Source organism: Nipponia nippon, unplaced genomic scaffold (assembly GCF_047370975.1).
Source record: "Nipponia nippon isolate SJK-2023a ecotype South Korea unplaced genomic scaffold, ASM4737097v1 scaffold_1, whole genome shotgun sequence".
Lineage (NCBI taxonomy): Eukaryota > Metazoa > Chordata > Aves > Pelecaniformes > Threskiornithidae > Nipponia > Nipponia nippon.
In genome coordinates, this window is record NW_028262290.1 from 66,787,912 (window position 1) to 66,809,748 (window position 21,837).

General features: G+C 42.2%; 2 protein-coding genes across 4 annotated transcripts in view; one reads left to right on the forward strand and one right to left on the reverse strand.

Annotated features, from left to right (window-relative positions):
• ERP44 (endoplasmic reticulum protein 44) overlaps positions 1-10,244 on the reverse strand; it is a 53,250-nt gene extending 43,006 nt beyond the window's left edge. Inside the window, exons 1-2 of one of the 2 annotated variants that reach the window (XM_087758364.1) lie at positions 10,031-10,217; positions 9,003-9,092 (exon numbers count right to left, since the gene is read on the reverse strand). Coding sequence is in view for 1 of the 2 variants with exons in the window: in XM_087758356.1 (XP_087614482.1) it covers positions 10,031-10,087 (57 nt within the window). In the remaining variant the exon portion in view is untranslated. Of the gene's footprint in view, positions 1-9,002; positions 9,093-10,030 lie in introns of both variants that reach the window. The other variant, XM_087758356.1, reaches the window with a different exon arrangement.
• Positions 10,245-10,354: 110 nt separating this feature from the next.
• INVS (inversin) overlaps positions 10,355-21,837 on the forward strand; it is a 103,881-nt gene continuing 92,398 nt past the window's right edge. Inside the window, exons 1-2 of one of the 2 annotated variants that reach the window (XM_087758308.1) lie at positions 10,355-10,436; positions 17,439-17,605. In XM_087758308.1, coding sequence (XP_087614434.1) covers positions 17,500-17,605 — 106 coding nt within the window. In that variant the 5' untranslated portion in view covers positions 10,355-10,436; positions 17,439-17,499. Of the gene's footprint in view, positions 10,437-17,438; positions 17,606-21,837 lie in introns of those variants that run through there. The other variant, XM_087758311.1, reaches the window with a different exon arrangement.

A 21,837-nucleotide genomic window follows, 5' to 3' on the forward strand; every position in this document is an offset into this window, starting at 1 on the left:
AACATGATACAGAGATACCCCACTGCTGGTTTACCTCCCCCAAGGAATATTAACCCTGCCAGCTTCAGGCTGACCCCCCCAAAAATATTCAAGCACGTATTCCAGACTGGTCCTAAAAATAATATTAACACATTTACATGGTGCAGTGCTTCAACTGGTAGCAAGCATCAGACATGCTGGCTCTGCAGTTAACCAGCTCCACGTAGTGAGCTTACTGTTCTCAACATAGCGGACTGCTGCAACCAAAATTGTTACCAAAATCCTCAGCAAGGTATCACAGCTGTATATTGGCTTACTTTAAAATAACATTTAATAGCTATGTAACACTAATTATATGTACAGCTTTGCACTGGTTTAGCAAATTCTGCTGGCCTATGTTGACAGAAAAAATACTAAAAAAAAAAAAAAAGAAAAAAGAAAAGAAAAAGGCCTCTCCCCCCTGCAATGATACCTTCTTAACCAAAGCAGTTTTAAATGTCATTCAAAGGTAATTCCCGAGAGGCCCATACACTCACTGAGCTCCCTTCACTAATTAACGGATCATTAGTAGGAAAGAACCCCTAACTGTTCACCCCCTGCACCACATACTGTCTTAATTACCTTTGTGAAACACCAATTTGTCTTTCAGTCATTCTGTCCAAAATCCCAAGTGAATTGACTCAACAGGGAGAGGAAGGGAAAAAATTTAAAAAAAAAAAAAAAAAACCAAAGGATTTTCATACACACATTTATGAAAATCCATAATTTTTGTGACTGGCAAAGAATTTAGGGGTGAAGTGTTTCCAGCAAGATTTAGGAAAGGAGATTTCAGTAAACTATAAGAGACAGAAGTGATAGACAGTGACTAAAGGAACAAAAAGCTCTTCTTGGGATTACAAATGTGGATACATCATTGAAAAGCTTTCCCTTTGTGAAGCTTTTGAGAAAGTTAATTATATCATCACTTCATAATCACGACAGCTATGGGAAACAGCAAAACACTATCACAGCTGTTGTTTTCTTTTTTGAGACCATTTGAACAGGCACCTATTCCTTGCCTTTCAAAATACTTCCTTGCAGAGCTCCTAATGAACAAGTTCTCTCCATGTTTATGCCCAATTGCCACACGAATCCACTTGGACATGAAACGTAAGCTTTACTGCCAGCGATCTTACAACAGAAGTTAGACTGCTTTTCTTCTCTTCCCAGATCTATAAAAATTAAAACAAAAAAACCTGACATCCTTACAGACTATTTTTTTTTTTTGGATGCACCTCAATGAAACACACACAGAAATCAGGCAAGAATCACTGATGCCAGGCAAGACAGGAGACATGCTGGCTGCAAAAAGTATGCCAAGGAACCAGGTCATTTACTATACTCTATTTCTAGGGCTCTACCTTCTGCTCAGGTTCCTGTTTGATGAACATCATTTAGGATACAAAGTTTCAGTGATTAAAGAAATCGATGCCATAGAGAAGCATCTTCCTTTGAAACTGGATGCAGCAAACCATATACCTGAAATGACCCTGTGGATTAGCATATCCTTAATTTTGGTCCAAAGTGAAGCAGCTGGGAGACTCCAGCACATAAAATGGGGTAACCTACTTCTTCCAGGAAACAAGCCTTTGGGATCTCCAGTGTTTCATTTCATTGTCACTGCTGATGAAACTTTCAGATATAGCTCACCAATGACTGGGTCTCACAGTAATTCCCACCTATAATCTACTACCATACTTATTTTTTAATAGAAAAACATACCTTGTAGAACCCTGAAAAAAAGTGACAAGAGCTGAAGACACTCGGGTCTTAATAACAATCCAGTCCACTCACAGAACATGTCTCTGAAAGCCAAAAGGGCCCATGAGAGCCTGTTGATCTTCAAGGACAACCTCTTCAAAGCACAAAACCAATCCATTCCACTGCGCAGAAAGCAGGTATGGCAGAAGACCTACATGGGTTAGCAGATGATTCTGGATGATTTAAAAAAAAAAAAAAAAAAAAAAAGAGGGGGCAGAACAGAAGGTAGAGGTAAGAAAATAAATACTTGGTAGGAGTATAGAAACATTGCTTGAGCAGGCAGATGAAATTAGAAAAGCCCAAACTCAGCTGGAGTTGAAACTAGAGGGGGATGTGAAGGGTAACACAGGTGGTTTCTACGGGTATGCTGGCAACAAAAGGAAGACTAAGGAAATTGTAGGCCTGCTGCTCAACTAGCAGGGGACATGGTAACAAAGGACATGGAAAAGGCTTAGATACTCAATATTGTCTTTGTCTGACTTTCTGCTGATGAGGTCTGAGCCTAGTAGTAGAGCACCAGGGAAGAGAAGCATTACCCACATGAGTGGAAGACTAAGTTCAAAAGCTCTTAAGCAAGTTGGACATACACAGAGCCACAGAACCAGACAAAATGCATTTTTCTGGGTCCCCAACAGGATTATGGAGACAAATTTTCTTTCCAGAAGCCACATCCATCCAGCATGGATTTAGAAGTAGTAAATCAATCCGACTGTTTTCTGTAATGAGATGATTAGCTCTGTAAACGAGGGAAGAGTACTGGACATTGTTTGCCCTGACTTCAGCAAGCTTCTAACACAGCATCTCAAAGTATCCTTAGACCTAAATCGGTGATACATGAATTGAATAAGTGAACCATAAAGTGAGCGATACAGCAGCTGGATTGCTGGGCTCAAAGGGCTTGTAAGATACCAAGTCCAACTGGTCTCTAATGGAATTTCTCCAGATCAGTATTGGGTGTAAGGTTTGTCTTTCTTAATGACCAGAATGATGGAGCAGAGTGCCCCCTCAGCAAACTTCCCGAGGATACCGAACTGGGGGAAGTGACTTACATACTAGAGGGGAGATCTGCTATTCAGAGAGACCTCAATTGGCTGGAGAAATGGCCTGACAGAAACCTCATGAAGTTCAAAAAAGGCAAAGTCCTGCATCTCAGGGTGGAATAACCCCATGCAGGCTGGGAGCCAACCAGATAGAAAACAGCTTTGCAGAAAAGGTCTTGGGGGGCAAGCTGAACAGGAGTCAGCAGCATACCCCTTGCAGCAAAGACAACTGCACACTGGGCTGCATTAGCAAAAGTGCAGCCAGCAGACCAAGGGAAGTGATTCTTCCCTTTCCTTTGGCACTTGTGGGACCAATCTGAAGGATTCTGTCCAGCTTTGCGATTGCCTGTACAAAACAGACATTAACACATGGGAATGAAGTCCAGCAGATGGCTACCAAGATGAATAGCGCCTGGAGAACAGGGTATAGAAGGAAAGGCTGAAATAACTGCATTTGTTCAGCCTTAAGAAGAGGAAACTATTTCTGCTGTTACCAATGACCTGGTTGGAGGTTATAGAGAAGGCAGAGCCAGACTCTTCTCAAAGATTCACAGTGACAGAACAAGAGGCAATGGACACAAGCTGGAGCTCCAAATAGATTTTTCAGATAAAACTTTCAACAAGGTTTTGATCAAACACTAAAACAGGCGCCCAGAGAAGCTGTAGAACCTCCATCCTTGGAAATATTCAAATCTCAACTAGGAAAAACCCTGAGCAACCTCATCTAAGTTAGTCTTGCATTGAGCAGGGAGCAAGACCAGATGACCTTTAGACGTCCCTTCGAATTTAAATGATCAAACTTCCAGTGCCAACCAAAAACCAAAACTCTACCACTTGACACTACCAGGTAAATACAGTGAGACTCGCAATACTCCTGTTCATCAAAGCTTTCTTGCTAAAGCCAAACTAACGCAGGTCAAGAAACAAGGGGAGGGAAGAAACCCAAAACATTTACTACAATAAAAACAGATGAGCAGGAGATTTACTGTGTTTACCAGAAACCTGGCGCTGCATACACAATTTATACAATTAGTTGGGAACCGGTTACTTGCTGAAGGTATGCATAGAGCAGCTGCATTTCAATAACCATGTATGATATTCTGTCCTCACTGCTTTCACTATTTCAATTAGTATGTGGTTTAAGATACAGACCACTGCACTTTGCATTTTGCTTAGTGCCACTGCAGACAACAAGATAACATGTATGTTCTAGCAGGTACACAAAGAGCAGATCCTGTGGATCACGACCAGATTAAAGAAAAGGCGTATGTGCATGCATGTGAAGATGCTTCCAGGTTTGGTTCATTCCTAGAAGAGGTTGCAAGTAACAGGTGCTTATCTGGAGGGCACAGTCCTGGAACTTTGCACATATTTTAATGGCATGAATGGCTCTTAGCTGTAAAGGGTGTATTCTCAGGGTAGTCAGTTTCTCAGTAGTAGCATATATGAAAAAAGGAAAAATTATGGAACTCTCGTGACTTTTTGTAAGGCACTTTTTGCTATGACCAGAGCATAATTTAATATGGACAGGGTCCTACAGTTGGTTTGGAGAAATACGGCATCCTGAACCGGCAGTGAAAAGAATATTCTGAGTTAGTGTTGAGTACAGCAACAGCTTTACAGAATAACCCTTAATAATGTAAAATTAAATACCTGAGAGCCAGTAAATTAAAATAAAGTTAATCAAACTTTTAAAATATGGTATGAACATTTTTTAAAAATTAGATTATATGAGCAGTTGACATAACTAACAGTTTTGAAACAGAAAGTTACCTATGTTTCTACCAATGGTTAGCAGGCTTCTGATGAACGAAGACACACTGGGGAGGAAAGATGTGCAAAGGCAGAAGTCTCAGAAGGAAACCTGATCTCACTTCCTTTCCTAGTTCTCTACAATACACCTGCCCTCCTCTACTTCTCAGAGGAGCTTTCTCCAGTTTAGTTTTGCAAGAAAACATTGCTTAAGCTCTGACATCAACTCCCGATATCACTTCTGCTTACATTCCCAAACATTCCTCCTCTAAATCACTGAGAACTCGCTCTCAAATAAGGAGGAGGGGGGGAGAGAAGAAAAAAAGAAGCATTGCTAATGCATCCAAAACCACTCCATTACTGAAGCACTTATTACTTGAAAACATCTCTAGACTCTCTGGAAGAGCTTTTGAAGAAGCTCTGGTATAAAATTTACAGTGTATTTGTATACTTGCTTTTCATGTGAGAACTCCTTCCCTTCAAGCAAACAAAATATCTGGAAACTACACAATTGAGGCTTACAAAAGAGCCTGCAAGGTGAACAACTGGTCCTCCTGAATAGCAGCATATAATCCTTAAAGTCTTTCAAAAGAAATAGGTTTGATTAAAGCACCGGGGATAACTGCTGGGCATGTATAAGAATCACTAGTGGTAATTCTGTTTTCCCAGCAAAGCAGTATTAGGACCAGTCTCTTGCTTAAGAAAGCTGTCCTGCCAAAAAAAACCTAAAGCAGATTACAGAGAAGAAAAGTAAGGATATCAAAAGAAAATGAAGGAATGTGTCACCACAGAGTTCTTCAACTGTCAGCAACAGGATCTCTGACATCCTACTGTAAATAACTCACTCACACATTTTCCAGCATTGTCTGAATCTTCTGTTTGAATTGATTCTTCAGTTTCTCCTGTCTTCCCTCCTCAGCACTCCAAACAGAGAACTCACCCATCACATGGCATAGCAAGAAGAATGCAATTCTTCTCCATAGCAAGAGTCTAAGCTTCCCCTCCTCCTCCCTGCCCCCCAACCTAGGGAAAGGTCCTCAGTTAACTACTATTTCAGTCTTTAGAGACAGATGGTGGACAACTCAGAACTCCCATGCTACTCTTGGGGGGAACCTCTTTCATTATATAAGGCTCAGTGGCCTAAAACTTGCCTGTAACTACAATCTTTGACTAACACTCATATTCAGAATATTATGTTTTGAGCAGGATTCCCAATTATAAAATTTGTTTGTTAATACATATGCAGAGAGAGGCAAATGCACAGAAATATGCTCTATACGTTGTAAAATGTACAGAGTTCAACTTCTCTTTGAGCAACTTACTGCAGCATTTAACACTAAGTTAAAAGACAATTTTATTTCATTTTACTTTCACTATTTGGGTACTTGGTATCATATTAACAAGACACAAAAGGCAGTGGCAGTCCAACAAGAAAGAGAAATATTACCCTACAGCATTTTTCCAGTGAAAAGTTTAATAGAAAATTCAAAAGTTCATTGACTAGTGCCTCTTCTAAGTTACTGCTCCTAACAGCTGCAATTGCATTGCTGTATAAGTAGTATTTTGAACGCTTCACTAAAAATACAAAACATTATAGTGTAAGACCAACTTTAACACTAAATATTACCTGCCAATGATAAACTGCATCAACTTATAGGGTAGAGCATACATAGTGGGGCTACTGAATCATAAATGGCACATACACCAGGCTTCTGTAATAAGCCCAAGTAAAGAGAAGCTACTACGTAGTAGAAAACGAGGTAAGCTTTAAGACTCAGAAAACACTCCAACATTTCACATTCTCAGAATACGAGAGGACAAATATGCTCTTCCAAAGGTGTTGCCAAATACGTTAAGTAGTAGGTGTTCTCAGTTTGTCCACAACACCTTTCCAAATAAGCTACAAAGAAAAGGTATAGGAGTGGTGTTTTGAAACCTAATAAGTCTCCACAGATCAAAGTGCAAGAATTGGGAAATCCTTTTACAGTTGTTTGAGGGAAAGAAAAAAAAAAAAAAAGAAAGAAAAAAAACCACACAGAACTTCCCCTTTCATTTCCCTCACTATGAGTTGGTGGTTTCCTCTTGTCACATCTGTTCCTCAGGGACACTGTGCATGAGCCTCCCAGTGAAACACTGACAAATGTCTTTCACACATATGCAGAAGCAGCATGTGCAACGGAGTGTCTTGTCCTAGAATTTTCTTTATAGGCAAAGTATACACATCTGCAAGTAGAGGCAAACATGCATAATGATTGGTTAGAGCAAAGCCAAAGAACAACACCTTGCCTTAGAGGAGAATGTGATGAGCCACTGTCCCGTCAGCATTTATTCCACTGTCTCGGATTCATCTGAAAGATCTGTCCTACCCACTATTAAGCAATATACCAACATGGCAGAAACATCTTAATCTATGAGCACAAGGGGCCTCTTCTTCCAGTCTTGCGATCAGCTGCACACAATCCTCTACAGCCTGCGCTGTGCACTGCTCGCCCTTCCACTCGGCTCCAGTATTGCAGGGGTCATGCCAGCCTGTACTTTCCCCATCCTCTCTCCAGCCCCTTCTCGTCTCCCAGCAGCCCAGTACAATGGTAGCACACGAGTCTGAAAAGTTGGAAGGCAAAAGGGTTGTGCTGGGACTGGTAGGTATCCCTATAACGCTTTGCGCTGCAGTCTCCATCCTAGCAACCCAACCTTTAGTGAGACCAGGGAGAAGAATATTAGAGTGAGACCCAAAGTCCTCTGAAATTTTAGTGATCTCCTACTGTCAAGTTTGTCAGACAAAAGAACTTCTTTTGATATTGACATTGTATCTTTTCTTCCTTTTGCAGCATTTTAATTCCCCACCTAGAAAAGAAATATGCTTACCCAAAAGTCTGGAAATTTAAATAATTTTTTTTAACTTCATTGCTATTAATAAGCAAGACCAGATTAGTAAGCTGTTTTCACAGCTACATATCACTGTATTCTGTTTTAGGAACCATTGATGTAACACTAATAAGCTCACTTATGCACAAAATATGCCAACTGCCATGCTCAAAGAGGCTCTGCGAGATGGCACATCCTGTGGATGAAGAGCAGAGTGCTCTCCCAAACCTTCCCAACCATGACCACAGTTATGTTGCTAGTCTTAACTATTCATGGCTGTCGGTAACAAGAAAAGCAAAGTTACCAGAACTTTAAAACTGATCTGGTACACCCTACCAGATTCTCTGAATGCCATGAGAAAACAGACACCATACTTTGTAAAACAGTTTTTCAGCTATTTTAAAGAAAAAGGATCCCTCCCAGTCCGCTGAGGACAACTTTTGCAAAACTCTTAAATATACTAAAAGCAATGATTCATTGGCTTGATCCAAGTATGTAACTAGGCATCTTACAACACAGGGCCACATCTGATATGATGCTGAAGAATTACACAGATAACATTATACTTTTTTTAAAAAAAAAACAAACAAACAAAACAAAACAACTCTGACCCACAGTCTTCTTGAAGTTTTATGTATACAGTTCTTTTTAAACACATTAGAAATTGGTTTAAGTAACCCATACACAAAGAAACAGCAAGTAAAACATGGGGAAATTTCAGATCTTAGCCGTTTCCTATTTTGTAGCTGGCACACATAGATCTAACTGATGCATATTAAATTTGCATTGATCAACTGTACCATGAAGAAGGAAAAATGCTTTCATTAACTCATGTCCACTTTTTCAAATTTGTACTTGCCCATTGAAATGGCATTTTAAAACAGTACACATTTCTTGTTTTTGCCCATTGGAGTCTGTACTTAAAACAATGGTGAAAACCAACCTAGCGCATAAGCAACATTGTTTTAACACACAGATGTGACTGGAAAATACTAGGTTCTTCACTTTAGTCTCTCATATAGTGAGCTAACACACTCTAAATAGTCATCTATATATAAACATTTCAAATGCGTTTTTTCAAACCCTACCAATCACGTATATTTATGAACCCTGAAACTACAGCAAGCTTATAATAATTTAATCAGAGCTTATCCAGGCAGAAGTTCACATTTCAAAGGGATAACAAGTACCTGTTCTGTTCATTAAGTACTTATCCTTACATTTCTAATTCATTCATTCATTAGTAGCTAGATTACTATGTACTTCCCTTTGGATCCCCAAAGCTCTATCTACCTTTACCTCCAATTATTCCTTCATTTTCTGAATTCATTTTATGAATTTTATAAAATTTTTCATTTTATTCTCCCTAATGTTTAAAATAGATTGATTAAACACATTAGTATCTTAAGAACAAATCCTAATAAACTTTTTCACACAAGTCCCCCTAGCTCTGCAAGTCACTTATGCTATGAAAGGCCCACAATCTGGCCCAATACAAATCCAGAAAAGTAAGAATCACTACATCAGCCTGTTTAAAAAAAAAAATAGATAAAATATAGCACAGACAACTTATCTCCACAAAACACACACATCAGCAATTAAGTTTCTGTGTGTGCAAAGCTGGAAGGTGGCTTAGGTCATGCATGTGATGCCAGCCTAAAAAAAAAAAAAAACCAAAACGCTGTAGGCTGACAACTAAACATAAATGCGACGACTGTGCAAGCCAGCTCAGGAACTCTCCCCGGCTTCGGCCCCTGAGCTGGGACGGGGTTACTGGGCTGCAGGCGTGCTGAGGGCAAGGGCCCCTGAGCTGGGACGGGGTTACTGGGCTGCAGGCGTGCCGAGGGCAAGGGCCTGCCGAGCAGCCCCGGCCTCGCTCGGGCACGGGCACCCGCTCCCCTCGGTTTAAGGGCGGCAGCACTGAAGCACGGGCGACGAGCGGGCTCCGGAGAGGCACCGTTAAGGCAGCTCCCTCCCGGCAGCCGCGGCGCCGGCTCCCGCCCGAGGGGCTGTGCGGCCCTCCCGGGCCCGCTCCCTCCCCTCACTTTCCCTCTTCGCTTCCTGAAGAGGGGAGACGCGACGCCGGCCTCCTCCGCGGAGGAGCCGGGGCCAGGCCCCACCGCCCGCCAGGCCGATACCCCGGGCCCGCGGCGGCTCCCGAGCCTCGGCCCGCAGAGCGGTGAGCCCAGGCCCGGCCCGACCCCGCCCCGCAGCCGGCCCGTTCCGGGTCCGCAGCCTATCAGCCTCGGCCACAACACCGGGCTCCGCCAACCGGGGCCGCTCCCGCAGCCGCCGCTCGCCTCCCTCCCCTCCCCTCCCCCGCCGAGCAGGTGCCGGCGGAGCGGCCCCGGCCCCCGGCGAGGCGAGGGGCGGCACCGCGGCGGGGCCGGGGGCCGCCGCCCGGCCCGAAGCACGTTCCCGGCGCGCACAAGCAGGGCGGGCGGGAGGACGCCGGCGGCCGGGAGGGAAGAGCCCGGAGGCCCGCCGGCCGCCCCCCACGCCGCCCAGCCCAGGCCGATGCTCCCCCCCCCCCCCGGCGGGACGGCGGCGGGGCGGGCGGGGAAGGGAAGGGCTGCGGGGAGCCGGTCGCTCACCAGGAGGAGGAGGAGGCAGCCAGGGTCAGGCAGGAGCGGGAAGATGGCGGGTCTCATGGTAGATCGGGCGCCCGGGAGGGGGAGAAACGCGGCTCCCACTCTCCGCGGCGGCGGCAGCGGCGCCTCCTCACTTCCCCCGTCGCCAGGAAACACCCGGGCAAGTTCCACCGCGGGGCCCCGCGCTCCCCGCCCTCGCCGGTCACTTCCGGGTTCCCGCGCTGCGCGGAGCACGCCGGGAAGCGTAGTTCCGCCAGCTCCCGCCGCCCGCGGAGGGAAGGCGGGCGGGAAGGCGGGAGGGGCGGGCGGCCCGGAGGCGATCCCAGAAGGCAGCGGGGCGGCCCGCCCGGCCGCGGAGGGGTGGGGCGCGACGCGGCGGCGGCACGATGAGGAGGCGGGTGGGGCCGAGGTGAGTCGCGGGGCGCAGCGGCGGTTGCCGCCGCCTGGGCCAGGCGGGGTTAACCCTTCCCGCCTCGGTGGCGCCGCCTGATGCCTCAGCCTCTTCCGCTCTTAGGTCGGACGCTGAGGCTCGTTATCGGTCCTGGGGGCCCGCGGCTCCTCTCTCCGGGCGGGGAAGGGTGTCTGCCGGCCCTCGGCGGGGGCGGGCGGCAGCTCCGTTGCCCAGGCGGGCGACGAGTCGCCTCCGCTGGGCTCCGGCGGGTTGGCCAGCCCCGGCGGTGCCCGCGGAAAGTTGTCGACGTTTCGTTTGGCGTCGCCGGGTCCCGCCTCGGCCCTTCAGCCCCCCGGGCTGGGGACAGGGTTTTGGTTGTAGGGAAGCCCGAGGGGTGTTTGGGCGGGTCGGGGTCTTCGTGTGCCGGGAGCTGGGGAAGCAACTTTCGGTTTGCCGGGCGGGGGAGGGCGGCCGGCGTGAGGGGGCAGAGCGGGTGGTGGGAGGGCTGGGAAGCTTCGGTTTGGTGATAGGGTTAAAGCGGGGCGTCATCATTCATTTTTATTCCCTGACGCTTCAACAGATTTGTGCTTTTTGTCACTTCCCGAGCTCTAAATACCGAAAAGGAAGAACACCTAAAATGCAGTGCTTCATCCGCTTCTAGTAAAACTTTGGACCTTACGGTATACACACACTTTGAGACCTTGCAGAGCTGTCTCAAAAAGGTCATGGAAACCTGCACTTTGCATTCTCCACATTTCCAGTATGCACACGAGTGTAAGGAGTGAAACGGGGCATAACGCCACTGAAAAGAAAATCTTTTACATCAGTTTTTTGTAAGTCAAGCCCAATTTGGCTTCAGAGAAGGCCTGACGGGCTCAGAATTTACGTGTGACCCTGCAAAAAACATTTGGCCTGTCAGTTTCATGAGCTGAAAACATCTCTATATATATATATATATACGCACACACACACACACAAATCATGTCTTTTTTTTTTTATAGTCTGAAATTGGAACTTAACTTTTATCAGTTCTGCTGTGTCTACCTGAAGAACCTGTGCTCCTCAGTCTGTAGAATGAACGCCTTATCTTCTGAATTCATTCACGTTTGAAAAATACTTTAATATTTTTTCATAGCAGTTCATTCTTCACTTGGAAATTTTATCAGTGATCTATTTTAAATTTTAACAACCTTGTGTTTTGCTGAGCAGAAAAATGATGTAATTCTGATTATCTGTGTAATGCAAAGTACACTTATCATAGTTTGGTATGAAATTTCACATACCTAGAAGAGCTCTTGGTATCTATATGACTGTCCCTTCATTTCAGGTGACTTGACGAGGCTAATATTTTTCTACATGTTAGCTTAAAGTGGAAAAAGTGAATTATTTGCTTGATTCCAGTAACACAATGCATATTACAGATAATGTCAATTATGTATGTAACTTTTTATAAGGAGATTTTGTAGTTATTGATTTTTTTTGTTGTTGTTTTTCATCTCTTATGAATAAATGCCTCATTTTTTGTTAATGAGGATCTTTATCAAATGAGTCCTCCAGATACCAATTCATCTGTCCTATACATGAGAGAAATATCTGAGGAAAGTTACATATTTTCCTTTTGTTGGAATTTCTCTGATGCAGAATTAGCTCTTTCAATGGAGTTATGATACTGTACTGAGAATTGCTGTAGAGATAATTGGTTGCTTGTCTCACCTGTATGATTACTGACACTTCATGCAGATGTGGTTCTTGTTTTCATCTGGAAATGAGGAACATCTTTCATTATTAATTCTCTTCTGTATGCAGTTTTATATAATTATTGATGTAATTGGGTTGCTTCTGGTGCCTTACTAAGTTCTCCAGTATCTGCTGAATTTTACATTGCTGCCCCTGGATGTTTTATATTATAGTTTATTGTTTGTGGAATGGTAAAATACAAAGAAAATGGAGGAAAAGACGTCAGTGATAACTTTGGGGAATAAAACTAGTGTCTCAAAATTCCAACAAGTATAAAATTCCAATGTTGCATATAGGTCCACTTAATAATGTAGAGAGTCCTGATGTATCCTCTGTATCCAGAGGAAGCTTTTGAGGAAAAGGTGGAGGCATGTTAAAGACAAGCTGTAGTCTTGTATGCCAAGTGCGTGTTAAACTATGTACCACATGATCCGTCTCTGCAGCCTTTTCCCTTCTGTTTCTTTCCTCTTGTTCAGATTGCAGTTGAGAATTGTAGTTTCTTTCATATAGCAGGGAAAACTATACAGCTGTAGAAATAACCAAGGAGAAAAGAAGTAATGATTAAGTAGGGAGAGGCACTGCGACTACTTGTAAGTGACACTCAGTTTCACGCTGTCCCTTTTGGTTTCTTCAGATTTGCGTGAATCAGAAATGCTTCATCTGCTTTTATCCAGTATAAGGTAGAGAAGATAGGAGAAAGCATAAACCATACTGTTAGTCTGGGAGGAAGAGTTTAGCTTTGAATGAAACATATCAATTATGTGTCCTAAAAAGTCAAAAAAAGCAGTTTTGTTGGAGGAGGAGAGGGTACTTGGGAAGCAGAGAATGGTGCAAGTATTTTGAAAGATGTGGATATTCTTTATCCTCCTTAAAAAGAAACGATTGTAGCTAGCACTGGGAATGTTTGAAGGGACGTTACATTAAAATTAAAACAATTGTGCTTTGTGTCTTAAAGTGTATTTGGGCTTGTTTGGGCTGGCGTAAGCTCTGTCTGCTCTGCGCTGTTATGTATGCGTCTGCACTTTCTATGGCTTTCTTAAGCACCATGTCAAGTTGAGCTTTTCTGTATTTTGTTGTGGTGTATTATGGCACTGTTAGCCTGTCTTAATGGCTCTAAAAGTGAAAATGTGGGTGACTTCCTGTCACATTATACTCTTTGAACTCCTTTCTGTTCTCTGCTGCTGGAAGTCAACAAAGCCTTGAATCCCATGAATCAGACATAGTTCTGTTTATGGGAAGGATTACCTACTTATGTGGTAAAACAAGTGTGTCAAAAAATGTTCGATGGCTTTTCTGAAATGTAGAGAGTTTCACCAGACTCAGTAAGGATGGAAGCATCCATGACCTCCAAGAGATATTGAACATCATCATTGTCATGTTATTCTGAGGTTCACGGAAGAAGAGGGGAGCGGTAGGATAGGATCACGTTGTTCCACAGGTTTCAGATGACCAGAAATGGCTCCAGAACTATTAATGAAAAAAAAAAGTTTTCATAAAGTTATGTGAGGAGCTCATCCTCATACTTCTGCACCAGCGTTCTCAATGGAGTGCTCCAGTGCTGGTGTAGAAGCAGGTATCTGTTGCGCTCTAATAACTGGTCTCTTCAGAGAGGTACAAATGCCATACATGCTTGATGTTGGGAAGTTGGTTGTTGGGTGATTTCTGAAATAATTTTATAGGGGTGCCTGAAACGAAAGTTGGGTTTGGGGAAATTGCTTGCTTTATTAAAGTGTAGTGAGCCATTGCATGTTTCCATAATGCCCGTTCTGTAAGGAGTGATGAAGTTAGGGCATACCGTACTTACTCCAGGTTCTGAAGTAACCAACAGATGGCAGAGGGAGATCCGTGAACACAAGCAAGGAAGCGTTCCAGTAGTGAGGAATTCTAGTATACGTACTCAAGGAAACCGGCATCTCATGCCTTTCTAGTCACACCATTACTAGTTTTTGTAGGGGAGAGAGGTTGGAAGGTAAGGTGCTATAGTTTGTAGGACATGATGAACCCGCTTTCATGGCTCATGAAAACTCAACCAGACAGACTTCAGAAAAGGGGCGTTCAGTGATATGGTTAGCAGTTGAAAGAAGTGGCATAGCGTGCACTTGGCTGTCTGAGGACAAGATGGAGAAGCAGCAATTTAGACGCTGGTATGTTAAAAGCTTTGTCTGCAGTTATTGTGTGGTATACTTTAGACAATGAGTTATACCTGAGTGTTTTCATGTAGAGCAGATGCAGTATATTGATGTGTTGTTGAGCACGTTTGCACAACCACATGGTTCTGTATTTGTGCTTATTCCAGGGATGTGGTATGAACTCATACCGTGATTGCCCAGATGTTCTTTGAGTAACTGATGAGAGTTGCCATGAAGCTTCCTGTATTAATTTTCTTATCAGGTCTCCAAGGATGTTTGGAGCTTGTGAAGAAGAGTCTACAATTATATTAGAATATTAAGTTGTATTTGATTTTTTTGTTTGTTTGTTTGTTTGTTTGCAGGTGAAGGCCTTTACCTTTATTACTTCATGCTTAATATCTGCTGTAGAAATTTTCTCTTCATTTTACATAAAAGTGAATGTTTTTCTGGTATTTGAATAACGTTTCCCCCCAATATTGATATGTATCCATCTGCAATTATCTTAATAACAACGCATGCTGTGTAGCAATATATCAAATTTATAAAACAAACAAACCAAAGATGGTTGAAAATAACAATTGAAGCAAAATAGCTTCCTCTCGCTGTTTTCCAAGTGTACTATGATGTAAATGTGGGACATGAAAAAATTATTATATTTAAATTAAGGTGGAACAGAAGATGAGGTGAAAAATTCCCAGCATTCAGTAGACAGCCTCAGTGATACCTCCTCTTTTTTTTTTTTTTCTGGTGTGTACAATTATTGTTTGCTCACCTCAGTTTCTTTTCCATTCCAAATGTGAAGTGTGGTAAGAATTGAAAGTAGAAGTTCACATGTTGGATACTTTTGGAGAAAATCAACAAGTTTGCAGGCTCTTCCTTGTTTCTGAAATAGTGTGTGGACCTGAGCTGATCATTATCAAGATCTTGAGGCAGTAGTAGTTCAGCAAAAGTAGTAGTTCTGTTTCAGAAGAGGCTAGGAAGGCAACTGTCGTGGTAGATGTGACTTAAGAAAGAACTAGAGAAGAAAGAAGAGAATGCCTTTATACCACTGATAAATCCGTGTTTTGCCCACGTCTTCAATAACTAGTGGAGTTTTCTTTCCATCTCTAAAGGGTTAGAACAGAACTGTGAAACAGTGCAAAAAAGGGCAATTAAAATGGTCGTGCATACAGAAAAGCTGCTGCCTGGGTAACGGCTAAGTAAGCTGTGACTCTCTCAGCTAGAGGAAGATATGATTGGGAAGGATATGTTAAAAATCTGTAGAATAATTACTGATGGATAAGAATTGTTTATTTACTGTCCCTTCCAGGACAAGGATTAAGTGCCCTCAGATGGCAAGAGCCAGGACAAGACAGGAGAAAGCAAACAGTTTGTCCATGCAGTGTGTGGTTGTGATGCACAACTCCTTGCCAGTGGATGTTGTGGATGCTATATGTTTGCATGATCTTAGGAGGAGACTGGACACATTTATAGCAGAGAAATTAATTGAAAAATATTAACAGAATTTGCAGAGTACTAAATACACAGAAGCCAAGTCCACTTCAGGAAGTGATTGACCTAGAAATAATTGTAGGTTGGGAGAGTATCTGGAAGAGGGGGAAAAAATCATATTCATATATGTAGAATCATAGAATGGTTTGGGTTGGAAGGGACCTTTAAAGGTCATCTAGTCTGACCTCCCTGCAATGGGCAGGGACATCTTCAACTGGATCAGGTTGCTCAGAGCCCCATCCAGCCTGGCCTTGAATGTTTCCAGGGATGGAGCATCTACCACCTCTCTGGGCAACCTGTGCCGGTGTTTCACAACCCTCGTCATAAAAAGTTTCTTCCTTACATCTAGTCTAAACCTACCCTCTTTTAGTTTAAAACCATTACCCCTTGTCCTATCGCAACAGGCCCTGCTAAAAAGTCTGTCCCCATCTTTCTTCTAAGCCCCCTTTAAGTACTGGAAGGCTGCAATAAGGTCTCCCTGGAGCCTTCTCTTCTCCAGGTTGAACAACTCCAACTGTCTCCGCCTTTCTTCATAGGAGAGGTGTTCCATCCCTCTGATCATTTTTGTGGCCCTCCTCTGGACGTGCTCCAACAGGTCCGTGTCTTTCCTGTGCTGAGCGCTCCAGAGCTGGAGGCAGTGCTCCAGATGGGGTCTCACCAGAGCAGAGCAGAGGGGCAGAATCACCTCCCTCGACCTGCTGGCCACGGTTCTTTTGATGCAGCCCAGGATACGGTTGGCTTTGTGGGCTGTGAGTGCACATTGCCGGCTCACGTCCAGCTTTTCATCCACCAGTACCCCCAAGTCCTTCTTGGCAGGGCTGCTCTCAATCCCTTCATCCCCCAGCCTGTATTGATACTGGGGGTTGCCCTGACCCAGGTGCAGGGCCTTGCACTTCGCCTTGTTGAACCTCATGAGGTTCACATGGGCCCACTTCTCGAGCTTGTCCAGGTCCCTTTGGATGGCATCCCATCCCTCAGGCATGTCAATTATTATTTTTTTATATATATATATTTATATATATTTGCTCTGTTCTTTGGCATCTAGCATTGGCCAGTTTGAGAGAGGATTTAGAGCCAGATTCCTGGTCTATTTCATTGTGGCTTTTCTTACACACGCATTTTCCCACTTCTGTTCAGGTTTGAAGAACACTTATGATCTAGAAAGGTGATCTGATTATTTCAGTTATGCCAGTTGGTCAAATAAAAGATACTATTTCAACTTACAAACCTTGTCCTGCATATGTCCATAGACCATCACAGTAAAATAACACCAGATACCCAGTACTGGAGGAATGTATCAAGTTGATACTTGATAACAAACTTCATTCGTTACTGAAGTGGACCATGGATGCCAAGACTCCGAGGAGCAGTCTGTTGGATTCGTAGATAAACACTGTCCTATTTGCAGACTTTTGCAAAGCTTATTGACTGAAATTTATGTTGAAGGCAATGAAACTATAATATATATATGTATATATCTCCTTAATGTAGGCTTTTTCTGGTTGAATCTTGGCTAGAGGTAGATTTAATCCATGAAATAAAAAACGTGCTTGTTCTTTTCTGTTTTTAACAGAACAGTTTATTTTCTTTAGCATTGTTTGAGTCATTTTAATGATTCATTTTAAGGTTAATTTTATTTTATTGTTTGTTTTTTTTTCCCTAGAACTGAATTCCTACAAGAAATGGTCGTGCAGATCTGACCTATGGTAATACCTTGAAAGAGTATGAATATTTCAGCAAACTGCCTCTTCAGTGGTTCTTCGTTAGCATCTGAAGTGCATGCTGCTGCTGTTAATGGAGATAAGAGTACCCTCCAAAAGCTAATAGCAGGTAAATGTTTTCATTGTAGATGCATTTTGATTTCTTCAGAACTGAAGATTTTGGTTTTGACTTACTCCTCTGATCTTTAAGATAGGTTTTCATTTCTTGATTATATGTATTTCTAGAATAAATGTAGTCCTGAAAATAGGACTGATTTTTCTTACTTTTCATTATCTGCTGCCTGTGATTGGTACTTCTGTGTGAAGTAAAACAGAAAATTCATGATACCATCAGAAGAGTTATCCAGGACTGCTGTTTCAGGGAATTTGAAATTCTGGAGAAGTGCTTTGGGCTGAAATATTTTGGCCCCAAATCCTTATTTTTGGAATCATGGCTTTTGTGGGAAATTAGATAAACTTGTTTTTACAGATCATTTATTATAGTTAATGAAGTCTTGTCACAGTGTAGCATTTGGGAGAAAAATGAGCCAGCCCTATTTGTTACTTTGATTCTGATACACTAACAATGTTTCTCAAGACAAATTAAATGTAAGGAGAGAGTCTGGTACTATTGAACTGAAGTAAAAAAAAATTCCCATCCATTAAAAAGCCCAGGATTTCGCCTTTCCTCTCTGTCCAAGAACTGCATGGCATTTCACGTTAGTAGTTTTCAAAAGCAGTATATGTTCTGTGTTCCAAAAACAATCTTGCATACATTTGGAAGGCTGTCATATCATAGGTAAAGAATTTGATTTTCAGAGCGTCTGATTAAATGCAATTCCAGCTGATACTGTAGAAGTTTTATTGGCTCAGCCTTTTTTGAAAATCCCATTCCTGGAGCTTGGTGAGGGTGAAGGACTGTGAAATAATAAGAAACTTGGTCTGTATTTATGCTGTTAACTGTCAGTTTTAATGGGTGTAAAGGATGTAATGGTAATCACATTAAACTAACAGTCAAGTTTCTTTATGTATCTTCTGCTGACCTGTGTTAAAGACAAAATAGTAAGCTATGTGGATCTATTGTCTAAGCTCTATAGAAAGCAGTAAATTGTTCTTCTTTACAAGGTACATCTAATTCTCTCAAAAGACAATTAGAAGTGATTTAACTCAAACAGGAGAAAAAGTTTGAGGGAACTGACTTTATAGACCCTCCACTGGTTGAAACAAATATTTTTTGTTGGGCCTTCAACTTTGTTATATGATGGCTCAAACATACACCGATTGCATTTAATGCTATCTGTTCACTCTTCTGTAGAACATTTTTTAAACAACATATGAGCAGTTGATATGCAGATACTTCTAGAAATCTATGGGATGCAACTACAAAGCAGCTTTAAATTCCTGGGGGTTTTTAAGTTCTCTGCCTGCATATGGAGGGGAAGGAAAGTCTGAGCTTTCAAATTGTGGCTAACAATCAGAAGCGACAATGAAGTGTTTTTGTTGACTTCAGTATGTTTTCGCTAATCTCACAGCCAAAAGATGTATTTTGAAAACACAAAGGAACGCGTACTTCTGTGTTGCTGGTACATCTTGTCAAATATACCACAAAACAGCCATTAGAACCAGATATGGAAATCACTATTCTTTTAATGGCAATCATGCAGCAACAGAATAAAAATGCTGTGTGTTATTTTTACATGGGAGAGAAAACTGCATAATCCTTGCAGCCTTTGCTATAATAGCAAAATTTGGCTTCTCTGCATTGTCGTGTTTTGACAGGATATGACAGAGACCTTACTTTTGCCAGGACAGGACCAAAAAAAAAGTATTGCATAGCAGAAGAAGAATGCATCAGGGTAATATTTTTAGCTGTTTACCAGGCCCTGTTGAAAGTATAACTTGATGCCAGAAGTAAATTGAGCAATTGGTGTTATTCACTGAACTTCATGACTGCACTTAGCAGCAGCATCTAATTCAGGACAGTACTTCAGCATTAGGTGTGTGTATGCTGGATTGCTTGACAGCATTCTCCTAACACAGCCAAGCTTTGCATCTTGATTATGTGGCTAGCAGTATATGCAGTAACACACAGTCTGACTTTCTCCTTCTTTTAGGGAGGGCTTTTTATCCTGAGTTCATGATTATGTTCCTCTTTGAGTTTTCCCTGTTCAGTTATTAACATAGGAGGGGCATAAGGGCTGGTTAAATAGTCTCTTAGAGCAGTCCTTCTACCTTGTTTTGTGATTATTCCTTTTCCCATCTGTAGCCTGATGGAGCATGTGTGACTGTATACAAACATATACATTGTGTTTGCTTATAATTCATGAGAATGGATGCATGTGTAATCTGCTGCCCAAGAGCCTGTGATTTTAAAAGAACAGGTGTTTCAAATAACACAGGGTGTTCCAGATACAGTGTTCCTTTTGACATCCTGTACCGATAAGAGGCAAAAATAGAATCAAAGGTAAGTAGAAAATTTATATAGAGAAAGAGGGCTTTGGAACAAAGTGTCCCTTTATGTTAACCACTACTGGTGTTTAATTACAGGACTTTCTAAACAGCCTATGGGTTAAATACCATAAAGCACAGTACATGCCAAGTGTTTATTGTATAACCAATGCTCTAACAAAAGCGTGCTAATTGTTCGCATTGCATGAGTTGCTTGGTACTGTATCACATTGTTTTAGAGCTGCATGATCTCAGGCTTTGGGGAATATTCACATTATTTTCTTTTCCATGTTTTATACAACACTGAACATGTCTTTAATTAACAGTTCCTCAGCGTTAAAACCCATCTGTATGATTTTAATCTAGGCAAAAAGGGAGGAAAAGTTAATTTTGTGTTTGAAGGATCATTTAGCATTTAACACATTTCGGAAAGATGCATCTAATTGTTTTAATTGTTTATAAGAACACAACAATGTGTATAATAGTAATTATACTGAAGTGTCCGTTCAGTCCAGTTCCTCATACTAAAACCCTTATCATGTATCGCTCGCGTCCAAGTGCTTTTGAAACTTTGGTACAATTGTAAATGTTAACTATGAATTCTGGGTTGCAAAAATGCAGTTGCATGGTTTTGTTTGATTCTCGGCTTCTCTTCCATATTCTGCAATGTGGGAGGTTGACTAAAACTCAAATCAGATATTACAAAAGGCAAGATTCTTGCAAGTAACAAGAGCTGGTCTGCCCTTTAATAATTAAGAAGAATTCATGTCCTCCTCCTGCCCTTTCTTCTCTTCTGGTTTGAAAAACACATAGAAATGTTAGAGTCTGATGTGACTGCTTGCACAGACTGTGAGGAAGTGATGAGGTATGAATATGAGAATTAAATTTTGCAGTTGGGCCTCTTGATTCCATGGTGTTCATGACCTCCATTGGCAACAAGCTTATGAAATGCATCATCTGGGTGGGGTGAGGATGTTGATCCTGAAAGGGGAGGGATCAAACAAACTTCCTTTCTTAGGCAGGTATGTGGAAAAGAATTTAATTTTGCCAAGGCACATTTTAGATACACCAATATGTGAATGTTTAGAAGGCTCCCTGTGCTTTCTTGATTGCAGAAAATAATTTACTGCAGCTGTGAGGTCCACAAGGTGCTGTGGTTAGTGCATCTCATCAGGTTAGTCCCCCTTAGCACCTGATGGTGATACAGTAGCTCCTAGTCCTTGTCCTGTCTCTTACCCTGAGCACAGAAACACCCTTTCAGGGAAATGCCCACAGAACCTTAACCATTCTAAGGGCCCTACAGAGTCTTGTAAGCAAATGAAATAATAACAAAAAGAAACCTACTGTTAGCTGAAGATAGTTTCTTTCCCTTAAAAAAACAGTGCAACAGCTTCAGGCAAATCACTGGCATCAAGTTTTGAAGGTCTTGCTCATTTTTCACTCAGACTGTCTGCAGTCATGGAAACTCTTTGTCATCAGCTGCATCACTCTTTGGGAGCTGTACATGAAATTAGATGTTTGTTGCTCTACTTAGCTGGGTTGTACTTGAGCTTTAGGCCATTTTTGCTCGTCTTGACCTTACCCATTTCTTTCTTTTAGTCTCTACATTCTGTATATCCTCTGACATTATATAACAGAAAGAGAACTTGGAATCTGAGGGAGAGGGACTAGTTTTGCACACTGCTGATTTAAGAACAAGTGTTATATGAGCATAAGGCATGTGCATGTGTCTTATTGGGATAAATGCATGTTTATGTATTTCTTTTTAAAAATATCTGTGATTCTGTAAGTCACATCATCTTCAACAAATTTAAGATGCTATTGAGGCTATGTTAACATTGAACAGTGGAATATGGTTTAGTGATGTCTAAAATTACCAGACTGAACTAATACTGGAAGAGCACCTGACTATAC